Source organism: Ambystoma mexicanum, chromosome 13, assembly GCF_040938575.1.
Source record: "Ambystoma mexicanum isolate Mex_15411 chromosome 13, UKY_AmexF1_1, whole genome shotgun sequence".
Classification (NCBI taxonomy): Eukaryota; Metazoa; Chordata; class Amphibia; order Caudata; family Ambystomatidae; genus Ambystoma; species Ambystoma mexicanum.
In genome coordinates, this window is record NC_090938.1 from 131,706,776 (window position 1) to 131,731,895 (window position 25,120).

The following is a 25,120-nucleotide window of genomic DNA, read 5'->3' on the forward strand; positions in this document are numbered from 1 at the left end:
ACTAACCTCGATTTATTTTGTTAGTTTTCGCATTGATTTTAGAGCCGCACATACTCCATTGCACTATCCTTGAAAGCAAATAGTTTCAGCTCGGCCGTAATAAATAAAATGAATAATATTAATAAAAATCGGCTGGCGAGACTAATTATAAATTTTATGTTTTCAAAATAGGTACATCCTTCCCTTTTGCCCCTGCCACCAGTTTCAGACACCGGCAAATGGTTTCTTCAGCCGCCAGCTGCAGCTTAATGTAAACAACTGCACCATTCTGATGATCTTATGGGAGGATCACCAAGGGCCCATATGCCCTTATGCGGTACTAGCGGCTAGAAGCAACATATCAACGTTTACGCTGGCCTAGTGCCTACTTGATGGAACAGCCTTGCGGTTCAACGTGCGACAAAAGTGCTTCTTTGAACGAAAACCAACACCCTTTGTACCATAAAGGAACACCGTGTGACTCGCGATAAAGTTTTACGGATTTGCGGATAGAGATAAAAGAAAATAAATGACTTTCGGAGTTCATATGGCAATTGCAGAATATTCTATAAACATTTAATGTCAAATAAATGTACTTTACCAAATTTACTGTGTTGCTGTTTTATTTTAAAGTACAGTTACATATTCCGAATTGTGGCGCTCTGTGTTGTGAGCTGATCTGTGTTGGTTTCCGGGTTCTGTGTGAAGTCGCGTAGAAGACGACTGGGCGCGTTTTGCCTACGCATCACAGTAACGTCAAGGAGAGAGGCAGGGAATATGAATGTTTTGATAATGTCAGGCTCAGGAGCGGGGGATATGATTTAGTGCCGCAAAAGCAGGTCAGCCAGGGTGATGCGGCAAGGGATAGGATTATCACAAAGTGGCAGCTCCCTGGTGCCTGTTTTCGCGTGCGTTTAATGGACGAAAACTCAGGTAAGGTCCATAGGTAATTTTTCTAAAATCGAGCGACTTAGGCTTAAAAACACATGGCCGACCCGTAGGGGCAATAGCAAATTTTGACCGAACCATTCCTTTAAGTTCTTGAACTATTGTCCTATCTTGTTGCTGGCTTTTAAATGGCCCTGAATGCATATACTCACACCTCTTTGGTCTGATAATCAAAGTGTTATCATTCCGCTTGCTCCCTTCAAAGTCAGTTTGGATTTCAAAATACTGCTTTCTGTCAGTTTGGTATTCAAAAGTACATTTCTTCTTGCATTTACATCTACCCGTGTTGTTTCTGGGTTAAAAGCACCTGGTCTGAGCGAGCTGACAGTTACGGAGCACTCCATTGTCACAATATCTTAGTGAACTCACTGCGTCTGGCGTGTGCGTCTATTCGCCTTGCTGCTCCCAGATTCTCTGCCTCAGCTGCATCTCCCTTTCCATCTGATGCAACCCACACCCCTAGCACACAAAGCTTTCTCTGCTCCAAAGGCTCTTTGATGCTTGCCTGGCACCAGAGGCAACCGTACTGTGGGGAAAGCTTTCTAAACTTTTTCATCCCGCTGCACCGCCTCTGCAATCGAGGTCACCATGGGGAAAGCTTCCTTCTCTGACACTTACTGCTGTGTCACCACTGCAATGAAGGCATCTGGAGGCAAAGACCCTCTCAGGACCGGCAACTGCACGACACTCGCCAGTGGTCCTGGCATCATCTTCCCCCGCCAGATTCTGCTTCTGCTGCAACATGGTGTTCAGATCTCCTCCACCTATGACTACTGCTCCTTCTGCCTTCTCATAGCCTGCACCTGGCCTGCACCTGAGGCGGCCTTTTAAGCCTCCCAGTCTCTCTCAGGTGTGGGTCATTTTCATTAATAAGCTTAATTTTGTAGCTTTGTGTCTCTTCAGCCTTCTTCCTCTTCCCAGTACTTTGGGGGTTATGGGACTTGGGAGTCCATAATGTAAAAATCAGCTTTTCTAATGAGAATTTTAATTTCATGCTCAGTTCTTTCCCTAATTATATTCCCTAAAGGACTATCAGAAGGCTAAATTGAAAGATTTGGCATTACAGAGAAATACAGATTTTCATGGTCTAAATTGGTATTATTGACAGATGTATCTTTACTATTCCTGTGGGAGCTAGGGGAGCTTCCAGCTCTATTAATCTCCATGTTTTTAAAAGGAGTTTAATTTCACCCACATTAAGACATTCAACTTGGGAGGTTAAAAGCTCTTTCTGACAGCAAACCATGACAGATGTTGGCATCACTGATATTTCTTCCCTAGAGGAAGACAAATACTGCATCTCACCCAACGAAGTCCTTCAGTTCCCCTGAGCCCCTTCTCCTCCCAGGTTAGTCGGCGGCATGACACCACCCCCAAGGTCAGGATCAGAAAGCATCTGCCATTCGTGGCCACCTTGGAGGAGACTTTAGGTAGGGTCTTTGTGAGGACTCTGCACGATTCATCACAAATCCCTTTGTCAAACTATGAAGCACAAACAGGTAACCTTTTCACACATTACCTTTCGTTATGAGTTTTTAAGTCTTGAAAGAACATTTTGGAAATCCACAGGCCATTTTTTCCCTTCTGAAGAATTGCATTCTGGTATGTGTAGTCTTGCATTCAAGGTGATGGGGAATAATGCCACGTTACCTTTTTGCCTAGCAAATTTCTATATGGATTTATAGATTTGTGTGAGTACTTTACTATGGTTTGTGTACTTTTCAAGTTATCTTTATAAAACAGAGTATTGTTGAAGGCCAAATGTTGGGCTGAGAGGGGAAAGGATCAAGGGCAGGTGAGTCCTGAATATTTGCTAAGGATGTGGTGGGAGAATGTAGAGCCCTGAAGACTGTAGGGGTTATTTTCTCTGGTTCAGGCCCTGTGCTGAGTTTCAGGGCACAAGTCGAGGATACATGTGCATGGACAGCATCCCCCCACCTTTTTCAGAGGGCGGACGCAACCCACAGGATAACATGAGTGTCATTAAATCACATGTCTCCTGTATGGATTTTGTTTTACTTGGATTAATGAATTATACATTGTTTGGTTTAAAAGATGGGGACCTTTTATACGTTGCCAGCATATTTATTGGAAATTCTCCACTCTCAGATTATTTTTCCAGGTTTATTATTTTTTTTTTAAAGGCAAATGCTCATTTGTCTTGTACACCTTCTTCTAAGGTGAAAGATCAATTGAACTAATTTTGTATATTTCACTTTAAGATATGTTCACTTACTGTGCATATATTAATGGGTGTCAGTTTTTAATTTACACTACGAGGGCAGAGATTCACACACTGAGTGACATGAGGGAGCTGTGCCATCCCTAGGTCAAACAACACATTTTACAGCAGGAATGGGAAAAACGCCATATGATTTAAAGGAAAGTCTAAACATATAATGTTTCAGCAACAGTCATCTAACCTGCTGAGTTGTCTTTGCAGCATTCTGCTGTAGGATTGTTAGGCAGAAACCTGTGCAGTTCCCTTAGCGACCACTGCAAAAAGTTTAAGACTACAGGTGTTAGCAGTAAACCCAATTGGTAGCAGTCTGTACCACCCAGATTTACCTGGTAGCTGTGACTGAGCAGTCAGAGCTCTCTCAAGAAGAGTTAGGCAGTATATAGAGTATACACATTAGGTACAAAAATACAGTGGCACAAGCAAACACTGACCAGAGCTTTGGTATAAAAGTATATAATTATTTATTTAAAAACACACTTGTAAAAATACAATGGCACTTATATGTCAAGCAAGTTCAAACACAGTCACTAGAAATATATACACTTCCCTGATTAATTATTCGACAAGTCTTAGGAAAAGAACACCACTTATTATCAACACAGAGGTGAGCGCTTAACCAAGATGCCACTCCAATAATTATTTAAAAAGGGAGAGAAAAGGCAGAAATATGAAAACACACAATACCAACACTTTTAAAAGAACCACAGCAAGTCGATAAAGGCAGGGTCTACTGTAGAGCAAAACGTTCATAGGCCAGGCCCACTCTTGGAGAGACCAAGGCGGAATGTGCCCAAGATCACACAGTTGAAGTACACTTTAAAAGTCTTTGCAGATAGTTCAAAAAGGAGTTAGATCAGTTCAGAAAAGTTAGTTAACTGGTCCGAGGTCACCCCAGGAAAGAGAGTCAAGGATTTACGGGACACCTTGAACAGTCTGTTGCAAGGGAGACCAGGCGGGACACAGTACCTGAAATGGTGAGAAAGCTCCAGCAGGGGCAGTTGTTCCTGGCAGCGGGTGCAAGTCGGTGCTTCGTCCAGGGGAAGAGAAGATCTCGACGTGGAGGAAAGCTGGTGGTCGTTGCAAAGCCAGGGAAGAAACCAGCCGCGGAGTTTCACGGTTAAAAGGTACTACCCTTTTATTTGCGGTAGTGGTGAAGAGTGGCTATCCAGCTGCCAGGGTGCTTGGCACGGGCGATTCGACCACGAGACGATCCAGGAAGGCGAAAAAAGGGCGAACTGGTTAGCCCCACCAGCTCAAAGGAAGAAGACTCTCCTGGAAGAAGATCTTCTCTGTCGTTGGGAAGTGGTGAGTCGGTTCAGCAGGGATCCACCGGTGGTGTCGTCGTTGCAGGTCGGCTCAGCTTCTCCCTCTTCGGATTCTTTAGGTCCTGTGGCGACTTCTGAAGTTCCAGTCGCCAAAGCCCTGCTTTTATGCAGAAAAACCCCATTCACCAGTCCTAGCTGTCACTCAAACATGCTAAGTGGTGAGCCGGGCGGCTCACCACTGGGCCAATCATACAAGAGTGCGACTTGAGTTGCCGAGGCAACTCAGTCCAGGGTGCCTATTCCCCCCTCCCACACATCCTGTAGACCCAGACAGAGTGGTACCACTTTTGGAGGCTTCTGTGCAGAAGCCCGCCAAAAGTGGAACAAAGGGCTCGACTTGGGTTGGAATTACAGAGGCGAACACAAACGCCATTTTAAAACCGAGTCCTGGCAAAAAGACCCAACCCGGGGAATAAATATTAAATAAATAACCCGGCGGTATCTTTAACATTGCACCAAAAAAAGTGGTGCGTTTAAAATGAATGGGAAAATCCCATAGGAAATATTCTGGTGGAATATTTTGCGTGGTATCCACTGCCACCAGCCAGAAACTCGACAAAGGGGGACTGGACAGTGCCCCCTTGAAAAACAGACCCAGGGGCAATCGAATTACCCCTACCAGTACTTCCACAATATGACGGTTTGGACTGGTTCTGTTCACAATTTAAGACTAGTAAAGTCAATGGTGACTTTACATGCCCTGGGAGACAGTAGTCAGTCCAAGGGCATAAGTCTATGTTTGGGGGTCACTATGACACCCCTGTGTTACTGCACTGAGGGTGCTGTGTAACACACTTACCAAAAACACATGAAGCCCTATGGAATAAAAGACCCCATAGCCCATAAAACACATTACAAAGTCAAAGGACATTCTCAAATCATGCCTAAGAGTGGGAGAAAAAGTCTCACTCTTAGCAGGAGAAGAAAATAAACCCCAAATATCCAGCAAAGCTGCTGAGGGACTCACTAGGTTTGGGAAATTAGCCTTTACAGAGAATTCTCCCTAACAAGGATCCCCTGCTACTACCACACTGTGAAACAGATTTGGCCTGCCCACCCCCTCCAACGGTCAGGTGGTCCATTAATGAGGTTCCCTTCCCATATTGACTGAGCAGCACTTACTAATTTTGTAAAATGTATGCTAACACATCACCAAGCCTGACACCAGCAGGAGTGGAGACAGAAACCCGGCCACAACCAGTGATTTAGATGAGCATGGCAAGGAGAACGGGTGCAACTACGCCCTCTGCCCCCGTGTACTCAGCACCTATTTTTGGACACCCCCACTTTATTTTAGGACTTGAGCCCTGTTCATTTTAACATTTGAAGACCTTAAACTTTGCTTACTTCCCTGCCTCAAGAGCTCCCAGGTAAATTGGCTCTATCGCACTATAAGGCAATCCTGCAGTAGATGCAACCTGCCATGACGACCCCAGGGCCAATCCCTGTCAGGACATGACATCTGTAGGAGTATAAGCTCTGAATTTTACATTGTAGCATACACATTGTAGTGTGGGTTTGAATTTCAACTGGGGCCTAGGGTGTAAAACTCATTACTGGACTGAAGAGTGTGAGTCTCAAACAGAATTAAATAGATGCCAATGCACAGAGATTGATCATTTTGATCCATGATGCTGTTTGAATGAACTGAGCTGCACTGAATATAATACTAACATAATCAAACCTATTAATTAACCCAACCCCAGTTAACATGTAACTGAATCCCTTAATAACATTTAGTGCAAATTAGCCCATGATGATATAAACTGGGTGCAGATTGAGAAAAATGCATGAGGCTTTGAAATCATGTGCCATTTCAGTGGAATGATCTACTCAAGGGGAGGTGTTTTCGTTGACTGACAGGGGGTTTGATCAAAAGGGTTTTGAGGCAGAGAGGGCTGGCTGGGCAGACGGAGTTCAGTGCTGACCAGCTGCCTGATGCTGAAGCTGTCCTTATCTGGGTTGACCCTGTGCGAGGCAGAAAGACTGTGGAAGATTTCCCTGCCAAACTGGTCAGGAATACCGCCAACAAATCTAGGTAAATATGAGGTTAGGTGAGGGGCTGGTGATGTGAATGATACCAGGTAGCTCTGGTTAAGTAGTTAATTTAATTTTAGGGATGTAATACTGTGTTTAGAGTTCTCAAAGTCTTACTGTGTTTTTTTTAAGTGTATTTCTCTTGCCAAGTCTGACAAGGCCAAGGACAATTGGCAGGGCTTTGCACAGATAAAGCGCTGAAAGCTATTGCAAGAAGAAATGCACTTGCACTGTAAAGTAAAATGTGGGCATAAGTGTCACTCTGTGTAATTTGCATAATTCAATTTTACGATAAAAACAGATTTAAAAGGTTAGTCTCATTATATTTATTCTGCATTCAGTCCCTTTCATTTGGCATGCTTAGGGAGACAAATGTGCGGTAAGAAATATGTCAAAGTAAACTAGCTGCCGTGAGCGGTTTATCTAGAGAGACTGAATAAATGAGCAGTATTTCAATTGCACACTTTACAATTGTTGAAACTTAGCCAAAAGGGTGTATTGTGGTATTGTACATAATGTACCACAGGATGACATGAGCCATCTATCCAGAGTTTATCAAGTCCAGTATTTTGTTTGTTGTTAGTGGCCCAGGTAAAAAATAATTATTAGGCAGTATTCTGAAATCAGTCTCACCACTATAAAAATACCCAACAGATTACCACTTAAAATACCACCATAATAAAAAAATACAAATGTAATAGATATAACCCCAAAATATATCCAACACATCCTTGAAACTTGCTGGGAGATTTTCTTTCGACAGCCAAAATAATTCTTATCTGTAGCTTCTGAAATAAAAGCGTATTGCTAGTTTGGACAATATGGCCAAATATACACATAATAAAACTAAAAAAAAACAATAGTGCAACTTTAGCAAAAATAGTATTCAGCTAGCAAAACACAATCACCATATGTTTGCAATAACTTCCAGTCAGATGGTGTTTTCAAACAAAAGTTTCAAAAAGATGTTTTATAAACAATATTTCTACCAATTACATCTGGGAAGAGATATGTTATAAGTTCCTGAATTGCAGACTGGTCTCAAATCCCAGCTTCTCCACTTAACCAAGTGTGTGCTGGGGCCAAATCATTTGATCTCACTATGTTTCATCTGCCAAAATTAAGTCTATTTTAGGAATTCAGCTCACACTGCCTACTACTTCAAAAAAACGTCACTCCTGATATTTCCATTTGGGTAAATATTAACAGTGGGCAATTGATATACTGGAGTCATTCTTTTTCTCTCCTGCCTTACTCATGGCCAGGTGTTTTTAATTTAACTTCCCATGATACAATTGCATATTGAACACTCATAATATAATATCATTGCAATATCACTGTCACAATTTATACAAATAAAGGGGGGGCAACGTTTGCCACCCAGGGCACCTCAAATCCAAGGGGGAGGGAGGGGGCTGTCTGTAGCGGGCACTTTACTTGTCTGGAGATTAGCGGCTAACCCGGTTGCTCCTCTTTCAAAGAGTAGGGAAATTTGTTCACGCGGCTTTCACCACACGTGTATACACAATGCCACGCCCCCAGACCTGGCATAACTCGAAGTGGATGGGAGTCACTGACATTATTCGCACAGACTGGACAGAATACGGGAGAAAATGACGCCAGGGGCCATGTTAGGATCAGGCAAAAGATGATGATTTTGTAGATACGGACATAAGTCCTTATTCTAAAACGGCCGCTCCCGTAAAATGAAACCTTGTGGCCACCACGTGAACATATTCTCTGGTGCACCGTGACACGAAGCTCAGTTACGGATGGCACCCTGGGTGTTTTAATGTGGCTCATTACCCAAGCCAACATGGCTGCGAGGAGACACCGGCTCCATTCCAATCATACGGTGCCGGCCGGCGCCAGTCCTGCATACGCGCAGCGGGTGTAGTATTCGCAAGAGGCGGGCCTGGTGCAGGCGCGGTGGTCGCCGGGAAGTCCGTTGTGACGCGCGCGTGCGACGGCGGGAGGGAGTGCGCAAGCTCGAGTTGTAGGGAGACCGACAGCAACCATGGAGAGGAGAGGTAAGCGGTGAGGAGGGGAAGGCACCCGGGGAGGGGGCCCGAGTGTCAGCAGTAAGTAGGCGAAGATAAGGGTACACGTCGGACACTTGGTAGCGTGCGGCAGCAGAAGAGTGTTCATCCTGTAGATGCAGTAGGGGGCGGAGGGAAATACTTCTCGGGGTACTATTCTGACAGTCCCAGGTGAGACGGCCAGGGGGGAAGTGGGGAGGTAGAGACATGCAGTAGGCTATAGTGGAATGTGGGGACTGGGCACAGGGTTGGGTGGGCAGTGGCAGGCCGGGAGGGAAGGGTTAATGGCAGAACTAACATGCCAGGGATTTGCCAGAAAGGGCTTGGCCAGGTAAAGGTGGTGGCTTTGGGTGAGTTTTTTTTTTTTTTATTGTTTTTTTTTAAGAGTAGACCACTGGACTGAGACGTGATATAAGGGGTGAGGTGGACCCATATGAAAGTATGTGTGGGGCAGAACCTGGCCATGTTGACGCTTCAGAGCACTCACTATCCGTGTGTGTGTGAGCGCGTATATATTAATGATGCCCCTGGCACGTATGGTAGCCAGATGTTGTGCATTTTGACACTCTTCTGAACTTTGGCAAGTCTAGTTTCGTGCAGTTAGTGGGCGATCAAGCTACTTGAGAGCAAGTGGGTAAAGGAAATGCATGCAAAATTTGCGGGTAATTAGTGCATACTATGAGAGGTGAGATGATTTGTGATTGGAGGCTATTTGGGGACGGTGGCAGTGAGAGCTATACCTGGAGAGAATTCGGTTTCTTTAGATTTGTATATTCTTGTAATGGCGGGGCCGAACATTAATCGTGTATTGTGAGTGGAGTTTTAATCCTTTACACTCAGTTTGATATTTTGAAGGCCATACTCTCCATGTCATGATTTTATTTCACCTGTCTACAGTTCTGGCGTTGCAAGCACGAAAGAAGCGCACTAAAGCAAAGAGGGCACAAAAAAAGTAAGTGATGGCTTCTGCATCGTTTTGTGGATCTACCTAACACAATGCATGGCCCATGATTTTCCAATTACTTGAAAACTTCTTTGTGGTGTATTCTGCAGTGGCTTCTTTTGCATGCTGCTTTGTCCTATTGACCTCGATGTGCCAGGTGCGCATAGTTATGCTAGGCAACGGATCGAAATGACGAATATATTTAGCTGTTCCTCGCTCGTAGGTTCGAAGGGATTTGTTTTTTTTTTCAGGTGTCTGCAACCTTTGTGTCTCCAGATGTTCCGTTTACTATGCTGGCTAGGATTTCGTGGAGTTGTACTCCAAAATATTTGGAGAACTAAATTATGTTGACCCACCCTCTTAACACATACTAGTATCTATTTTTGATTTCATGTCTAGTTACATGCATGACAGCATGCAAATCTACTATTTTGATGTTAAATCTGTGGTGTGCATTTTGGATTCCGATAATTACTCAATTACTTTTTTTTCTGTGAATTCATACAATTTTATTAATAAGTGACTTCATGTACTTTTTGTAATTTATAACCCCTTTGGTGTATCTGTGATATTTGGGGGAGTCCTCGTAATGTGTCAGTAGCTTTATCGTTCTTCTGATCAATAAAGTGATATTGCTTGAAGTCCTGGTAACGTTAGTTTGTGCGCGCTATATTTAGTGCTTTGTCCCGTCTCACTGTGTAATGTTTACACCTGGAGAACTTTTTTAGGTGCCGCTCTATCACTCCTAATTTCTTTCCTTGCATGACCTATCATGAATGCAATTGCAAATGTTTGGTGGTACAACATGGCGTCTTCGAAGGTGGGTGTACGGCACTTGCTTTCGTGATTTAGAAGAGTTCTTGGCTTTGAAGACCAATGTTGTATGTACTGTATGCCACTCTGGCAGGGTTCGAAATTGCTGGGAGCCATTTAGCTCTTGGTTATAGCCCAAGAGAGCCTACTTGGCTTGGCACCAACATCTACCAGAAGCTACGTTTTGTTCCACAGGCCAACTGGGGCTTGCAAAAATATCCATACAACATTAACACTGTGCGTTTGGCAAGATGTATAAATGAGCATTAGGACACATTTAAAGCATAATGGGTCATCTAAAAGTGACAAACTCAGTTTACATCTCATGTGGGAGTTAAATTTGCGGCATGCTACGTAATGGCTCCTGGCTCCCAAAGGTAGCTCCTGCTTACTGCGTGATGCCTCATACCCACTAGCTGCTTTTAGCCCCTGCTAATCAAATCTTTATTTCAAACCACGCCCTTGATCCAAATAAGATCAAGTCGATGGTTTCATACTCTTCAGATTACAGGACAAGTATATGCGTTTAAAGGTACCCCACTGCACATGTCCCATGCTTTTCTCTCATTTACCTTTCAATGGAGTACCACAACTCCCTTATACTGGGTAAATGCAATACATTACCTGTCTCTTTGACCATCTTGCTGAAAAAGAGGACTTTATCTTAAGGCAAGGCATAACCATAGTTGCGAGGTATAAAGTTGCAGGCCACTAGTTGGGGATAAAGGCCCCATCACCCTCAGTTTTCCGCATGCTCACAGTACATAATTACCTACTCGCCATTAATCATTTATCACTGGCGAATGACTAGCGGTGTGTGCAAATTATGAGCCATAATAAGTCCAGATAAATTCTTGTTGGATTCTTTGTGGTGAAGACCACCACTAACCATAGCATTAGATTGTGTTGATAGTTTGTCAATTAGGGGTTGACTAATTTCTGTCACTTTGCCGACACTTGGTGAAGACAAACTATTTGTGTGGAGAGTGGTTGATGGTTTAGTATTTTATTTTAAAATATTTTATTGTTTTTGATAACGCGCTTAATACATGAGTTTGGTTTCTAAGCGCAGATCTGGGATTCGAACCTCTGTTGCTCTGCGTAGTCTTTCTTCTAAGACCAGCACGTTGCCCTTGTGCTATCCTCTGTCCACTAATAAGATGTATGCCCACCTTTGCGTTTTCCTTGCTTAAGGTTGCTGAAAGGCCAACATTCTGGTGTGCCTTAGTTGCTATTGGTTGGATATTTTGTGTTTACCAGTTTATAACTTTTTAAGATGAACACTTTATCTTTATTTTTTGCTGTACACTAGTCATTGCATGATTTTTTTTTTTAAATTAAACGTTATCACACAATACACTGCTTATGCAGCATTGATCTGAGCGGGGCAGTATCTGTTAATGCTATTGGTTGGCTTGCCACTTTGTAATGCTTTATGATGGACGGCTGATTGGTTTGGCTTACCGAAAAGTACCCCAACCAAAGCCTGATCTTCTATTTGGTGCTTTTACTAGCTTAGTATAGGGGCATTTTAGGCTGTATTTCGCATATGCTGGCAGCACCTGCACATGTGGCATGTTACCTTGGCATAGACACCATGGCATTATTTGCTGCAGTTTACATGACATCCAAAACCTATTTATTTTACTAGTGCTTGTTACTGCACGGGTAATTCCCCTGCATTGCTCATTGTTTCTCTCATCAACCTACTGTCCACTTATGTAGCAGATTTTTAAATCCCTAGCCTTTGTAACCTATACATGTGACTCAGGATCAAATTATGCCACCAATGCAATATTCCCTATCGCTGTTGCCTTAATGTAAATTCACCAACTACCGTCTAGATCTAATGGATAAATCTAGGTTCATCTACTCCACCTTGCATCATGCTTGTCACTGAAGGTAAAACGTTAGCGTGCCCACACCCCTGCGCTCAACTCGATGAACAAACCATGAAAGACTAACTGTGCTCCACAGGTGGTAGGAACCTGGTTTCCAATGTTTTTTTTTATGGCTCTGCAGTGTATGCTGCTTTGAAAAAAACGTTCTTTATTGGCTTACTTGGGATGTTATATTGTTCAGCTGTATGATTAAACTAGCGAGAAAGACGGACAATACCAGAAGCATGGTACACTAAATAACAGAGGGGTACATGACAATAACATGAAAGGGCGACCATATCCATCATTAATGCAGGCACTGCGTCGGAAGTTGGCCTGGGCAAGTCCCGTTATGAGTCAGTAGGAGAAGATGTGTGCAAAAAGTATACTTTGAGTGGGCCCCAAATGTCTCTTGGGTGGGATTTGATGGGTTCCATACCCGTCCATTGTTCTGTGTCATTGGCCCACACTACGTCCTTCAGCTATTGATCTGCGAATGGATTCTCACATTCATCCACCGCAACAATATACATCGCTTGGCAAGGAGGAGACAGATTTACAAATGTGCTCATGCAACACTGAGTAGGCTCAAAACCATGAAACAAACTGTGCATTGGTGAAAGGACAACATTCCTGTCTGTCGTTTGCGACAACATCCAACACAAATCTCTCCAGAAAGGTAAAAGCAGTGGACCGTGCCACATCATGTGAATGTATTTGGTGTTGGCACTGTTAAATCTGGGTCATGTACCCGCCCCCTCCCAATAACTGTTGCCTATCCGGTCTATAGTGATAGTGGTGCAGCCTTTTCAATTGCAACAGCCGAAATCTCGAGTTGTACGACACCTTGCATGTCAGCACGCATATGTCCGTCCAAAGGTCATCAGTGATGTCCACCTGCAGGTTTCTTGCCTATTTAGAGCTAGCAGTGGACTGGAGTTAAGTGGTTCTGGATCATACGGTACGTGGACGACACCAAGCCACAGTTTTCATTTACACTTAAGATGTATCCCAACATTGACACTCTCGGGCTCCTCTAGGAAACTCTCCCATTGCTTCTTGCATGCCCTGCACAATCGAGCATGCTGCAGCCATAGCAAGGTTTTGCACTGTATGGGTAGAGGGATGTTGTTGGTGGGGATACAATTGCCTTCAGAGTACATGGCGATTTCTCCCCCCCCCCCCCCCCTCTCGCCCCCGCCCGCGTGTGAAACACATATTGCCCCCAGATCTTTAGGGAACCGATGTCTGCTCAGGGCAATGAGATGTTATGATAGGTTATTAACACGCTTAATACCCAGAGGTTTCGAAACGCGGACCCGGGCATTGAACTTGTGTTGCTCCATGTCGTCTTTCTTACAAGGCGTGCAGGTTGCCGCTGAGCTATCCTCCCGAGACAAGGAAGGTACACGGTTCCAGAGAGGGAGATCCCCATGGTATGGGGTGATCACACCAATCTTTCCATAGTTTATGCCAGGCCATTGCAGTTGTGCTAGCCGGGTCAAAATTGCAGCTATCGACGTGGACAGGGAAGATTAAGGACCTGAGGTCCCTGTTGCCAGAAGAATGAGTCTCTAACGTTTGAGGGGGAACGGGCCCTCAGAGAATCAAAAGGCAGCAAATTTGCTATCCAATATTAATAAATGTTGGGGGCTACAACTCCTCCCTTTTCATAGGGTTGCAATAATGTGACCCACTTAAGGCGTACCTCGCCCGGAATGCCACACAAACCACCATATTTCTGCCCAAGAATGCTCGGCCAGACCACAATGGGACATTAGGATAAGATAAGGAAGTTTGGGGAGCACAGTCATCTTAATGAGCGCTATCTTGCCAGCAATAGTGATGGGTAATAGGGACCAACCCTTAAGTTGCTAGCTGCGTCATATACGCAGCATAGTTGCAGCCATACATCGTAGCACCCTTAGGGCAACTGGGCCTCCCTGCAGGTCGGGAGGCTCTGCTGTGATATCCATAAGGGAAAGCTCAGACTTGCTACAATTTACCCTGAGGCGTAAAACCTCCCTGAAGTCTACGATGGGTCATATCAGTGCTTCAGGTAAGATTTGGAAGTGGGAGTATTTTACTCCCTATTTTCTAAAGTTGGGAGTAATATTATTTTTTGTGGACTAAAAATGTAAGCGCAATGAGTGTATTTCATAAGCAAGTAAATATGTTTTAACTGGCAAACTGATTTTTTGGTAGTTTTCTTTGTACTTAGTTATTCATGTACATTAAGACACGTTTACTTTTTCTGAGAAGGCAGGTATAATAGTACGCTTTTCCTGTGGTACTGCGTGTCCTCTAGGTCCAAACATATCGATGGACCTTTGTGAGTGGCACGTGGTTCTATGTCTTTTTTTGTTGGTGGTATTTTTACCCCTCAACTTTATTTTCTGGGCGTATTTGGCTATTTTTAGGGATACCAAGTGGCTGATACTCCCCTTATTTGCAGGGCTGGTCATAATGGGTCTGGGGGTCTCTGATGGATACAGAACAGTGCATCATCGGTATAGAGGGAAATCATTTCTGGCGTGCCTGTCGGACCGGGACCGAGGTGCCTGTGCCATATCGGGTCAGCGAATGGTTCAATGACAATAGCGAATGAGGTGATAGGGGGCAGCCTTGGTGAGTGCCTCTGACTTTTGTGAATTTCAATGTTCTAATAGTGTTGAACCTGGCCGTCGGTGCAGTGTAGAAAAGGCGCAGATATGAAAGAAACCCTGGACCGAACCCACATTTTGCTAATACTTTGTACATGAAATGCCAGGAAACTGAATCAAATGCTTGTTGAATATCGAGTGCAGCTGCCACTACCTGAGCTCCGGTGATCTGTGCGAATATATTGAAGAGGCTGTGAGGAATTCGACCATCCGCACGGTGGGTGTGCGCTCGCCTGGTGTTTTTTAAAATTGAATGATGATGGATCAACCCTCTGGAAAAATGTGTGGGGCTAATGTGCACACATGTTCCTATGCTCCCCACACAACATGCACATTGGCCTGGGTACTCTGGGTGGACACAGCCTACAGGCGTAAACCACCCCCCCCCTGTCATATTTAGTTGGAATATTACAGCCAAAAGTACATCAAGGCTTCTCAGAAGGGGGAGGACAGAACCTTCCTCCTGCCATTGCCAGCCTAATTAACTAACAAAGGCTCCATGTATTTGCCCTTTCCTTTGTTAGCTGCTTGTGGCAGCCTCACATACTAACAAAAGTTAATTCAAACAGGCCCATGGGACGCCTGGTCGGTGGACTTACAGGAAAACCCCAACAACCTCTGATATGACCTGTCAACCTGAAACCAGCTCCTCCTGCCTTACAATCAAGCGCAATGACTTCACATGTCTGGGACTATGTATTTACAGTAGTCCTCCCCGCAGTTACCCCATTCAGAAGGGAAGAGTGTTGGTTTGGCGGCAACCAAAAGTCTGGTTTTACTACAACTTCAAGGGAGACCTGCCGCTTTAATTGGGAACCACCGAGAGCTCTGTTAACTAGAGAGACCCCTTGATCCACAACGGACAGGAAGATGGGTGGGGCGTAGTATTACATGTTTTCACCCCTTTACCTTTTCTGTCGCAAAGCACTCTGGTTATGACCCCATGTATACAGATCGATCGTTGGTGGGTACCCCTGGATTGGTTAGTTAAGGTAGGCTTAGCCTACACCAATCACTGGGGCACGCTTGGCTTTAAAAGAGGGCAGAGCCCCTCTTTTGGACAGATCATCTGAAGACTTTGCAAGGAGTAACCAGAAGAACTCATTTGGAACCTGGCTGAAGGTACAGTCTGCCTTACAACCTCCGCCAGTGATGGCCCGAATTGCCAAAGAGGGAACTAAGATCCCTCGCCTAAACATCTCACAAGGAACAGAGGGAGATACTGATCCAGAGGACCCTCCAGCAGCTTAGAACTGGTACCCAGCCAGCACACAGCGTGCCCTGCTGCTAGGATCTGCAAGCAAGCTTCCTAGCTGGGAAGTGCCAGAGAGTATCCGAACCAAACCAAGGACAAGGCTGTTTTCTGCCACACTCTCCTCAGCTTTGGGCCGTCTTTGGAGAAGCTAGCGGAAGTGCATCAACCAGCGTCCGCCTTAAAGGAAATTTCTGAGCGCCTCGAGCTGCAACCGACTGCACTGCTGACTGTTGTTATGTCGCAGTCGCCAACGTCATCTAGCCGCCTCAAACAGTGCTTCAGACCCGCCACCAGCACTGAGAACGATTCCTGACCCCTGAGCTGCTGTGTAGGCCATCCTGCAGCCTTCTGAACTGCCTGTTGCCCGATACCCTCAACTGTCTCCCATCTTGAAATGTTGCAGAAGCTGCAGTGCCCTGAAACCGACTCGACCCTGTTGATCACCACCAAGAATGTCTACAAGCACAAGGTACATTGTGGTTCTGTCCACCTGGTCCTTCTCTGAAGGCCACTAGTGACATTTTACGACCCATTGCTCCCTTTGTGTTGAAACCAAGTATCTTTGAACTCTTGCGATTCATTACATTATTGACTACCCTCGTGTCCGTATCCAAGTGCATCCCTTTTCCTTTTTTGAAACTGTCCTCTGCATTCCTTTACATGGTGGGTTGTATTTTGTAGTGTGCTAGAACTGACTGTTGTGATAATAATGAAGTAGATATTATTGTACAACCTTGACTCAACAATCCCTTTTATCATAGGGTAATAATTGTATATTGGCTGTGTTGCAACTAACCAACTATCCACCACCTTGCAGAGATGAACCTGCTCTTCCGTCCATGTTACCATCATTGGACGAAGTGTTACCAACATTGGACGAGGTTTATAATTTACTTGCTTTCCAATCAGTTCGAATCCGTTGTGGTGTAATAGAGTTGTGGGGCTGATGGTTTAGAAACGGATATTCGTCCCTGGACCACTGGTGCCCCAGAGGTTGATTAGTCACAGAGGCGCCATAGGTTTAATGCGGTAGACCTCTCGGGGATAAACCCTGATTGATGTGTAGTGTAAACAGTAGGAGTCGGGTGGCCATGGTCTTTGCAAATATTTTGACATCAATGTTAATTAGGGAGAGGGGTTTATACGATCCACACAGTTTTGCAGGTTTATTCGGTTTCAAGAGGACTGTAATAGCATGGTGTCTGGGACCACCTTTGCCACAAGAGCTTCCTGCCATAGCTGCAGCAGGTAAGGGGTGAGAATTGTCTTGCATGCTTGTAAAAGTCGGCCGTGAGGCCATCCGTGCCTGGTGCCTGGATCGTCAAATCGCCTAGGTAATTTGTGCAAAGGAGATCAGGAGGTGAGCCGGTTTGCGTAAAATCTACTGCAAAGGGATTGTTGAGTCAAGGTTGATGACTACCTGCGGATGTACCCTTGTGCCTGTTTCATTTGCTATAGATGAGATGCATCCACTGCCCCCTTCTTGACGCGACATACGGGCCAATAATCTACCCGGCTTCTTGCCCTCTCCATATTGCCCGGCAGCCATCGGGCATCAAGATATTTGAGTTCTCAGTCGGCTTGTGCTCTTAAATTATCTATGGCCTCCTTAATCTACATTAGTGTGGCCGTGGATGGGACAGCCACGTGCCCCTGTTCAAGCCCACCCAGCGGATCACTGCAGTTCGCCGGATGGTTTAAGGTACACTGAACTCGGTAGACCTGGCGATCCTGTGCACATAAACCTTTGTCTTCCCCAAAGCGTACTAATAGAGGACACAGAGCCAACATTGGTGTTGAAATAACATTTCACCTGTTTATCCATCGTGGCAGCAAATGCTAGATCCTGCAGGTCCTGTGGCTTAAACTAGCGTATACTTTTTTGGGGGCAATTTGATGTGGTGCACTTTCGCCTGTTTGCATACATTGGGAACTGATATCTGGGTTCCTGGGAGTTAACCTTCCTGTAGGTTTCTTGTATGTTGGAAGCATCATTTGTGGCCTTTATGCCAGCGTTGGACAGCTGCATTCTCACTTACAGACCAATATGACGCCTAGTGGGAACAGTTAAAGATGGTGGGAGCAAGTGTAGGGTAAGGGGGCACAGAGTTGTACCAACCTTAGCCATAATTTCCGCCAGAATAAATGAATCCGCAGTTTCGTATAGATCCAGAAACCAGTGTCATTCTGTGCGCAAGCAGATTGCAGCTCTGTGTTTCTGCCCAGCCTCTTGCTCCCCTTGGGATCTAGCTTAATTTCTAAAAGCTTAGACTCTTTAACATGGCCCAGGTAAGTATTACTATGCTGAAGGATGGTTTTGCAAAGAATCGCGATTAACGTCTTCCATCAGTCCAGTTTGTGAGTGAGCAACAGGTGGCTGGAGTCCTTTCGAACAATTTTTTTGTTGTTGCTTTGAAGTAGTTGTCCGTGGCACCTTGACAGTAGGAACGACGTACTTTAAGTAGGCCCTAAAGTGAGCCCTCCACATGACTGCTCGGGATGGTCATTTTACAATGAATATTTGCCACGGCCGTTAAAATGTAACGAGCCTAGTTTAACTGGAAGTCTGACATTGCCTCAGTGAGGCTACATATGTCTGAAAGTAAACGCAGAGCCACATTGTATCATTTCACTGTATATATAATTGGAAATTACGTTTCTCGTTGGGTGCATCTCTAAAATTGCACTTGCAAGCGCAGGTGTGAGAGCCATGTGCGTCTGCATTCACTGGTGTACACTGAACGAGGCATGTGTGCAGGTGTAAGCACGCAAAAGAGTATTAGCACATTTGTATGTATGCACGCATGGACATTCAGTACCACGTACTTGGAAAACGTGTGCTCGAAGAAAAGCCATACAACTTGCAATCTGTTCTGGTGGGAAAACATGAAAAATGCCAGTACACTGGAGCATTTTAAAACACATTTTCATGCTGGGCTGTTCAAAGAAAATCTGAGAGGCCAACCTTATGCATTGTATTGCAGCATTTCCTTGCAATCCACTAGAACAGAACACCCTTTCTTAATTTTGATCAAGTATTTATGAAGAAAAAAATAATTTGCTTCAACGCTAAATAGGTAAATCGTGTCAGTAGAGAAAATTACTGAGCCAGGAATATACAACGGGTTTGCTGGCAAGTCTGAAAGCCATCCGGTCCAGGACAGCACAAGTATCTAGAGCAGGACTCAAAATGTACACTCTCCACTAGCTAGTGATAAATTGACTCTTGGCAAGTAAGAAATGTCTTTCTTTGTGTAGAATTGAGGTGGCGAGTGACATTTTTATGGCTGTCTAGAAGCTTGCAACTTTAAATTTGTATCCCTAATCTTAGGGGGTAATGCTTTCCAGTAGGGACCTGACCTATATCTGTGCTTTTAGAGTATGATCGTATAGTCGGCAGCAATTGTCCAGAGGAGTAGATTTGCGTGGCAGGTAGGGCATATGTTCAGCCACTTTTCAGGAGGCATCTAACGCATGCATTTCACTGTAAGGTCTTGAAGAGGACACAGCTGTGGATTAGGACCCAATGCATTGAGAGACGTAGCAGGCTAATGTTTGTGTGGTGTTTTTTTATTTATTTTTTAAAATAAGTCAAAAGGTGCATTTTACTTACCATGACGACACTAGATTTAATAGGCAGAGTTGATTACACTGCCAAATTAATTTATCTCTTCAGGAAGCTGTCTAACAAGATCATTTAATAAATGTCAACTCCTCATGAAACATCAAACCAAATAACACATCTCAGAAAGTGATGTCATCAACAGAAATGACCAGAATGCCAATCATACTGTTGGGTGTCAATTATATGAAACATCAAAACATCAAATCCCTAACTTCAATCAACATCCAAATTCAACCATCCCATCATGCGCAATAAAAAGATAATTGTTAAATATATACATTTTATACTGTTTCGAAACCATGAACGCTGTGAAACCACTTGCCAGCCTCCAGTAATGAAACAGTACATGGTTTCTTCAAATCACCATTGTTTAGTGCCCCTAGATAATGGAAAGGGTTCAGAGTGCCATTAAGTATTACTATTTATTTTTTAGATCTAATTTCAAATAGTTCAGGTGTTTCTTTGCCTCTTATTTGAAGTTCCTCTAAGCGCCTTGCTGTCTGAGCGTTTTATATTATTTATTAAGGAATTCACCAAAGAACCGATGCTAGACTACCTCTGGCCACACCCACCCCGGAAGTGGAATATAAAAAACCTGCGTGGTCACCCTTGTGGCGTTAAGCCCGGCTGGAGTAAAGGGCAGGTGACCGCTGTTGGGTGTATTTGGGTGGTGTAAACCCATGGATATAGACCACTTTGTCCTCTGATGCACTGAATTATATTCTTCTCTAGTTGGAGGATTACTTGGACTACCCTAACTGGAAGTAAGAGTTCTAATATTAGACTGCGCAGTTGGGGGAGGGGAGTCGGACTAAGGCAGCTCCTCGAGCTGTTGGGTGTGCCCTACGGGGGCGGTCCATTTACTTTGTGTATTCATTTCGGAAATCTTGACGATAGGTGCAATTTGGATAAATGATTTTATTGTGGACTTGAGGTATTATACTGTATGAAACTACATATTTTTACTTTGATAGTGAGAGATTTATAAGACTGTTTTAGGATAGTTTTTTTGCTTTCTTTTTATTTTATTGTGGTTTTAATATATTTATAGCTGCCCCTCATTTTAATACCATATCCCTCTCCCACAGGAGCTGCAAAGGTTTCTTCTCCCCTGTTTAAATTTGTGATATAGACTTTTTAATTTCCGATCTTTATTTATGGTACTTTGCACTTTATAATTGGTGTTTACTTTTGTTTATATGGTGATGTATTAGTCTTACTATTATCTGGACTCTAAATCAGTGACTGCGAGGGCGGTCCTCTCCTCTGGGGATTATACGGGATTCTCCCTGACATATATATTTGGATTGAGGTAATATTGGACGTCCATTTAAATACCTTTTGAAAGTATATAAAAAGGACACTCCTGACCCAGGATTAGTAATATGGGACCTAGTTTGCGCTCCAATAATCAAAGATCTAAAAAGGGCAAACAAAATGCACCTAATGGGAATGCTATACCAGTATTAGAATTGGGCAAAGAAAAGGGTACACACAGTAGAGGCAATAAAGAAATTAGTCAGGTAAACCCAGACAAACATCTTATTAGACCAACACAAAATACTTAGTTTCCTAACCATTTAATGAAACCTTTCAGGAACTGCAGATAATAGTTACTCCCCCCCCCCCCTATTAATATTTCAATGATTGACAATAATTTTTTATTGAATTTGGTGCTGAACTTTAGATGGCAATCCATGGGGGCATGAACAGATCTGGATATTTCTGCTGTGGGTGGGACTAATATGAATAATTTTATAGGAATTAAAGTGTCAGCAACACCTGATAATGGGGAATTTTGCACAAACTAATACTGTATGCAATGAGGGGGATGAGCCTTGGAATGAAACGAGGAATGTTATTGGAAATACACCCAATTCAGGAAGTAGAAATAATATCCCTTAAGGTAGGTGAAAAATGTGATGTCCTGACAACTGTGATGGATGTTCTTTTGGGCATCTGTACGAAATTGTTAAAGGAACAAAAATATATTAAATCACTAGTACAACAAACCATTGAAAATACTAAAGCACTTGGTATTATGATGGAGGAAAATAGGGAGAAAAATTGGAATCTTGAAAATAATGGTGGCGACAACGGTAATGTAGTTCTAGGTCATTTAAGTGAATTATGTCTGGCTGCTGAGAAAGAGAATGAGAGGAGATTTTGGTGCATGAACACTCTAGAGAGAATCCACCATTATGGGAAATATCGATAGAGGAGATAAGCATTAGTGAAAGTGCATTTGAAATGAGAATTTCTCAGGGGACTAATAGAAGAACTAGACGTAAAAGGAAAAATTAAAAGAAGCACTCGTAGCGGGGTGGCCATGGCTAAAGTTAATGAGCAAAAAGATAGTTAATATACTCTTATCAAAAACTGGTGCTCTCAGTTAACCCTAAAGACACTTTTAGGTAATCCGCTTCGTAACCATTTATTGAAATATTTGCAATAAATTATCACCATAAAAAAGAATTGTGCTTCAAGGAAATGTTTATTCACATCCCTTAACGTAGTTCGTTTTTTTTTTTTTTTGGAATATGTTTATATAATATTCAATGAGGCTGCGCCAAAATTGGCTCAGATAGGATGTACAGATGCCAGTGCATTTCGGTTAATGAAACCTTCATCGGGGCAGTACATTCACTCAATGATCTATCAACATTTCAATAAATAATCGTGAACCATCAAGTAATCACAAAGTTTCAATTGAAAAAATTCAAACACATACCAGGTCCAAGTGTCCCAAAATGAAGATAATGAGAATAAAAGAGAAAAAAGAAAGAAACAAGCACATTGTAAATGACTAAGCATCCATAAATTCCAACTAATTAACAACTAAAAAGTGAGCAAAATGTTTTCATACCTTAAGTGTCTATTGTTTCTCCACCATAAGTGAGAAGCAACGGTTTGCAGTGCGGGCTCCTGTAAAAACCACAGGAAAGCTAATCAGTCAAATGCACCATTGTTAACAGCTGTAAGTACGGAGAGAACAAAGTCATCCTTACCCGACAAAAAACGCGGTGTCAATGGAAGCTGCATTCGCACGAGCGAATGTCAAGCCTCTGTATTTAAATGTTCCCTGGGTGACCAAACGGCGTCGTGTCGAGGCACGTATGCCTTGGGTCCCACCCCCATGACATCACGGGAGGCGGGACTATCACCATGGTAGTGTGAAAACACTAATCTCTAAACAAGGTAAAGTGCGAGTGGATATAACTATAAAGAAAATGTTATTTAAGCAAGCACACTTGTGTGCAGCGATATGATTCTCAAATCTACAATGTTCGAGGAGCACTATACATGCCGAACAGGATATGGAAATACACGAGCGTCTATACTAGACGTCGCAGAACAAATCAAATGCAATAGTAGTCCCAAGTTCAATCTGATCAGCAAAAGTGACAGAGTAAAATACGAAACACATGAAGATACATAAACGTCTGAAATAGACGTCGCTGAACAAATAAAGTGCAATAGTCGTCTTGATTGAAAAAAACAGAAAAAAACAATTACAGCACACTTTAACCCGGACCCCGGAGATTGAAACCAAAACAGTATTCCTTGGAGTCGTGCTTGAGTGCCCAATGAGGGCGTGTCACAAGTGTTGACAAGGTAAATGTCTAGGTTTCAAATGATACATTGATTAATCAGTCATTATTTATATTCAAATGTACATCAAAAAGGCCTGTAAAAAAAAAAACACTGAGAATCAAAGATGCCCATGTCGGCATTATGCAAGTAACACCCTTATTACTGTGGAAAAGCAGTTATAAGTAACGCATGTAATTTATTTCTTCATTGATACCCTTCGGTGCCAGGGTGCCCAAACTATCAATCCAAAATGTTTCACGTTGATCAAGTCTCTTTTGTAAGTTTTCATGTTTATGTTTGTGAACCACTTCAAGGATCACAAATCTGATCTGTGCCAAACTATGATGTTTCTCACACCAGTGTCTTGCTACCGCTGAGGTAACTGTCCGATTTCTGATGCATGAACGAATTTCATTCCACCGAATTTTGGTGGTACGTTGTGTTTGTCCAACATAGAAAAATCCACATGGGCATTTGATCCCGTAAATAATATTTTGGGTGTCGCATGTCGCTTAATTCTTTCTCCAGAATGGGGATAGTTGATGGTAGATCCTTTCATGACATAATTACAATTACTGCAATTGAGGCACGGGAATGTTCCAATGCAGTTAGTGAATTTCTTCTTGCAAGGTGGTTTGGTGTTCATTAATTTGTCCTTTAGATTTTGACTACGTTGATACGCAAAAGTTGGGAGTTCTTTAAATAGATGCTCTATTCTTTGGTCGCAGTTTATCGTGTTCCAATGCTTTTTAAATATTATTTTAATCCGGCTGCTTTGTCGTGAATATTTAGATACAAAAACCAGTGGGGGTGTGGATTTCTTTTTCATTTGAGGCTTCAATAATTCTTTTCTGTATTGTGTAGCTGTATGTAAAGTAGCTGCCTCAATTTCAGCCTCAGAGTAGCCTCTTTCCAGAAATTTGTCTCCCATGTCTTTTATAGCTTTTTCATAATCGGATGGGTCACTGACTATCCTTTTCGCCCTTAGCATTTGACTATAAGGGAGGCTAAAGTTAAGTCACATAAGTGTGCTAAAAGGACTGCCTTAGCTTTAGCCAGTACTGCTCCCCTAGATTCCGAATGTGTGGAAGTTGGAAATCGCTTTGAAATTATTGAATGTCAGAAGCTGGATGAAGGTAAAAGTGTGTTGAGTAAAGGGGGGTTTAGAAAAACGGTTGAGGGGCAAAGATCAGGCCCTTGATGAATTAGATGGAGAAGTGATATTAGTAAATGAAATTAAATATGTGAACATCCCTATAAATAAAATGGTCCCGACTCTTACTAATAGAGAAAGGGAGATATATATATATATTAAGGAAATGGAACGGTTGGCAATGAGTAGACATTTGAGAATGAGTATGAATAAACATATGGGAAATAAAGGAGGGGAAACTAAAAAGAGCCTGGGGAAAAGTATTAAGATTATAGAAAGTTACCTCTGAGGAAAGCCCTTTTTTGTATAGGGCTTGGATATTGAATAAATTGTCTAAAATTACACAGCTAAATAATATGAAATCAGATATTGTCCAATTCAGGTCTGCAGTACTGGTGGATCTGATTTGTGAACATTCTAACTGGGTGTGGGGAAGTGAATTTGAAATTGTAATTTGCCTCACCATGGTAGATCCAGATCAGAGTGATGAAAACACTGAGGCTGGGAGGTGCCACAAAAAATAAGTAGGGACATAGGGAATAATGAAAAGGAAGTACGGTTTTTAGAGACCAATCCCGTAGCAGGAAATTGAGATGAAGTAGGTGGGAAGGAAATTACTCTGTC

The 25,120-nt window shown here is 43.1% G+C and overlaps 1 protein-coding gene across 2 annotated transcripts in view; it reads left to right on the forward strand.

Moving 5' to 3' along the window:
* The first annotated feature begins 8,174 nt into the window (after nucleotides 1-8,174).
* SRPK1 (SRSF protein kinase 1) overlaps nucleotides 8,175-25,120 on the forward strand; it is a 936,001-nt gene continuing 919,055 nt past the window's right edge. The window contains exons 1-2 of one of the 2 annotated variants that reach the window (XM_069633441.1): nucleotides 8,175-8,561; nucleotides 9,468-9,522. In XM_069633441.1, the coding sequence (XP_069489542.1) occupies nucleotides 8,549-8,561; nucleotides 9,468-9,522 (68 nt within the window). In that variant the 5' untranslated portion in view covers nucleotides 8,175-8,548. The remainder of the gene's footprint in view (nucleotides 8,562-9,467; nucleotides 9,523-25,120) is intronic. The other variant, XM_069633440.1, reaches the window with a different exon arrangement.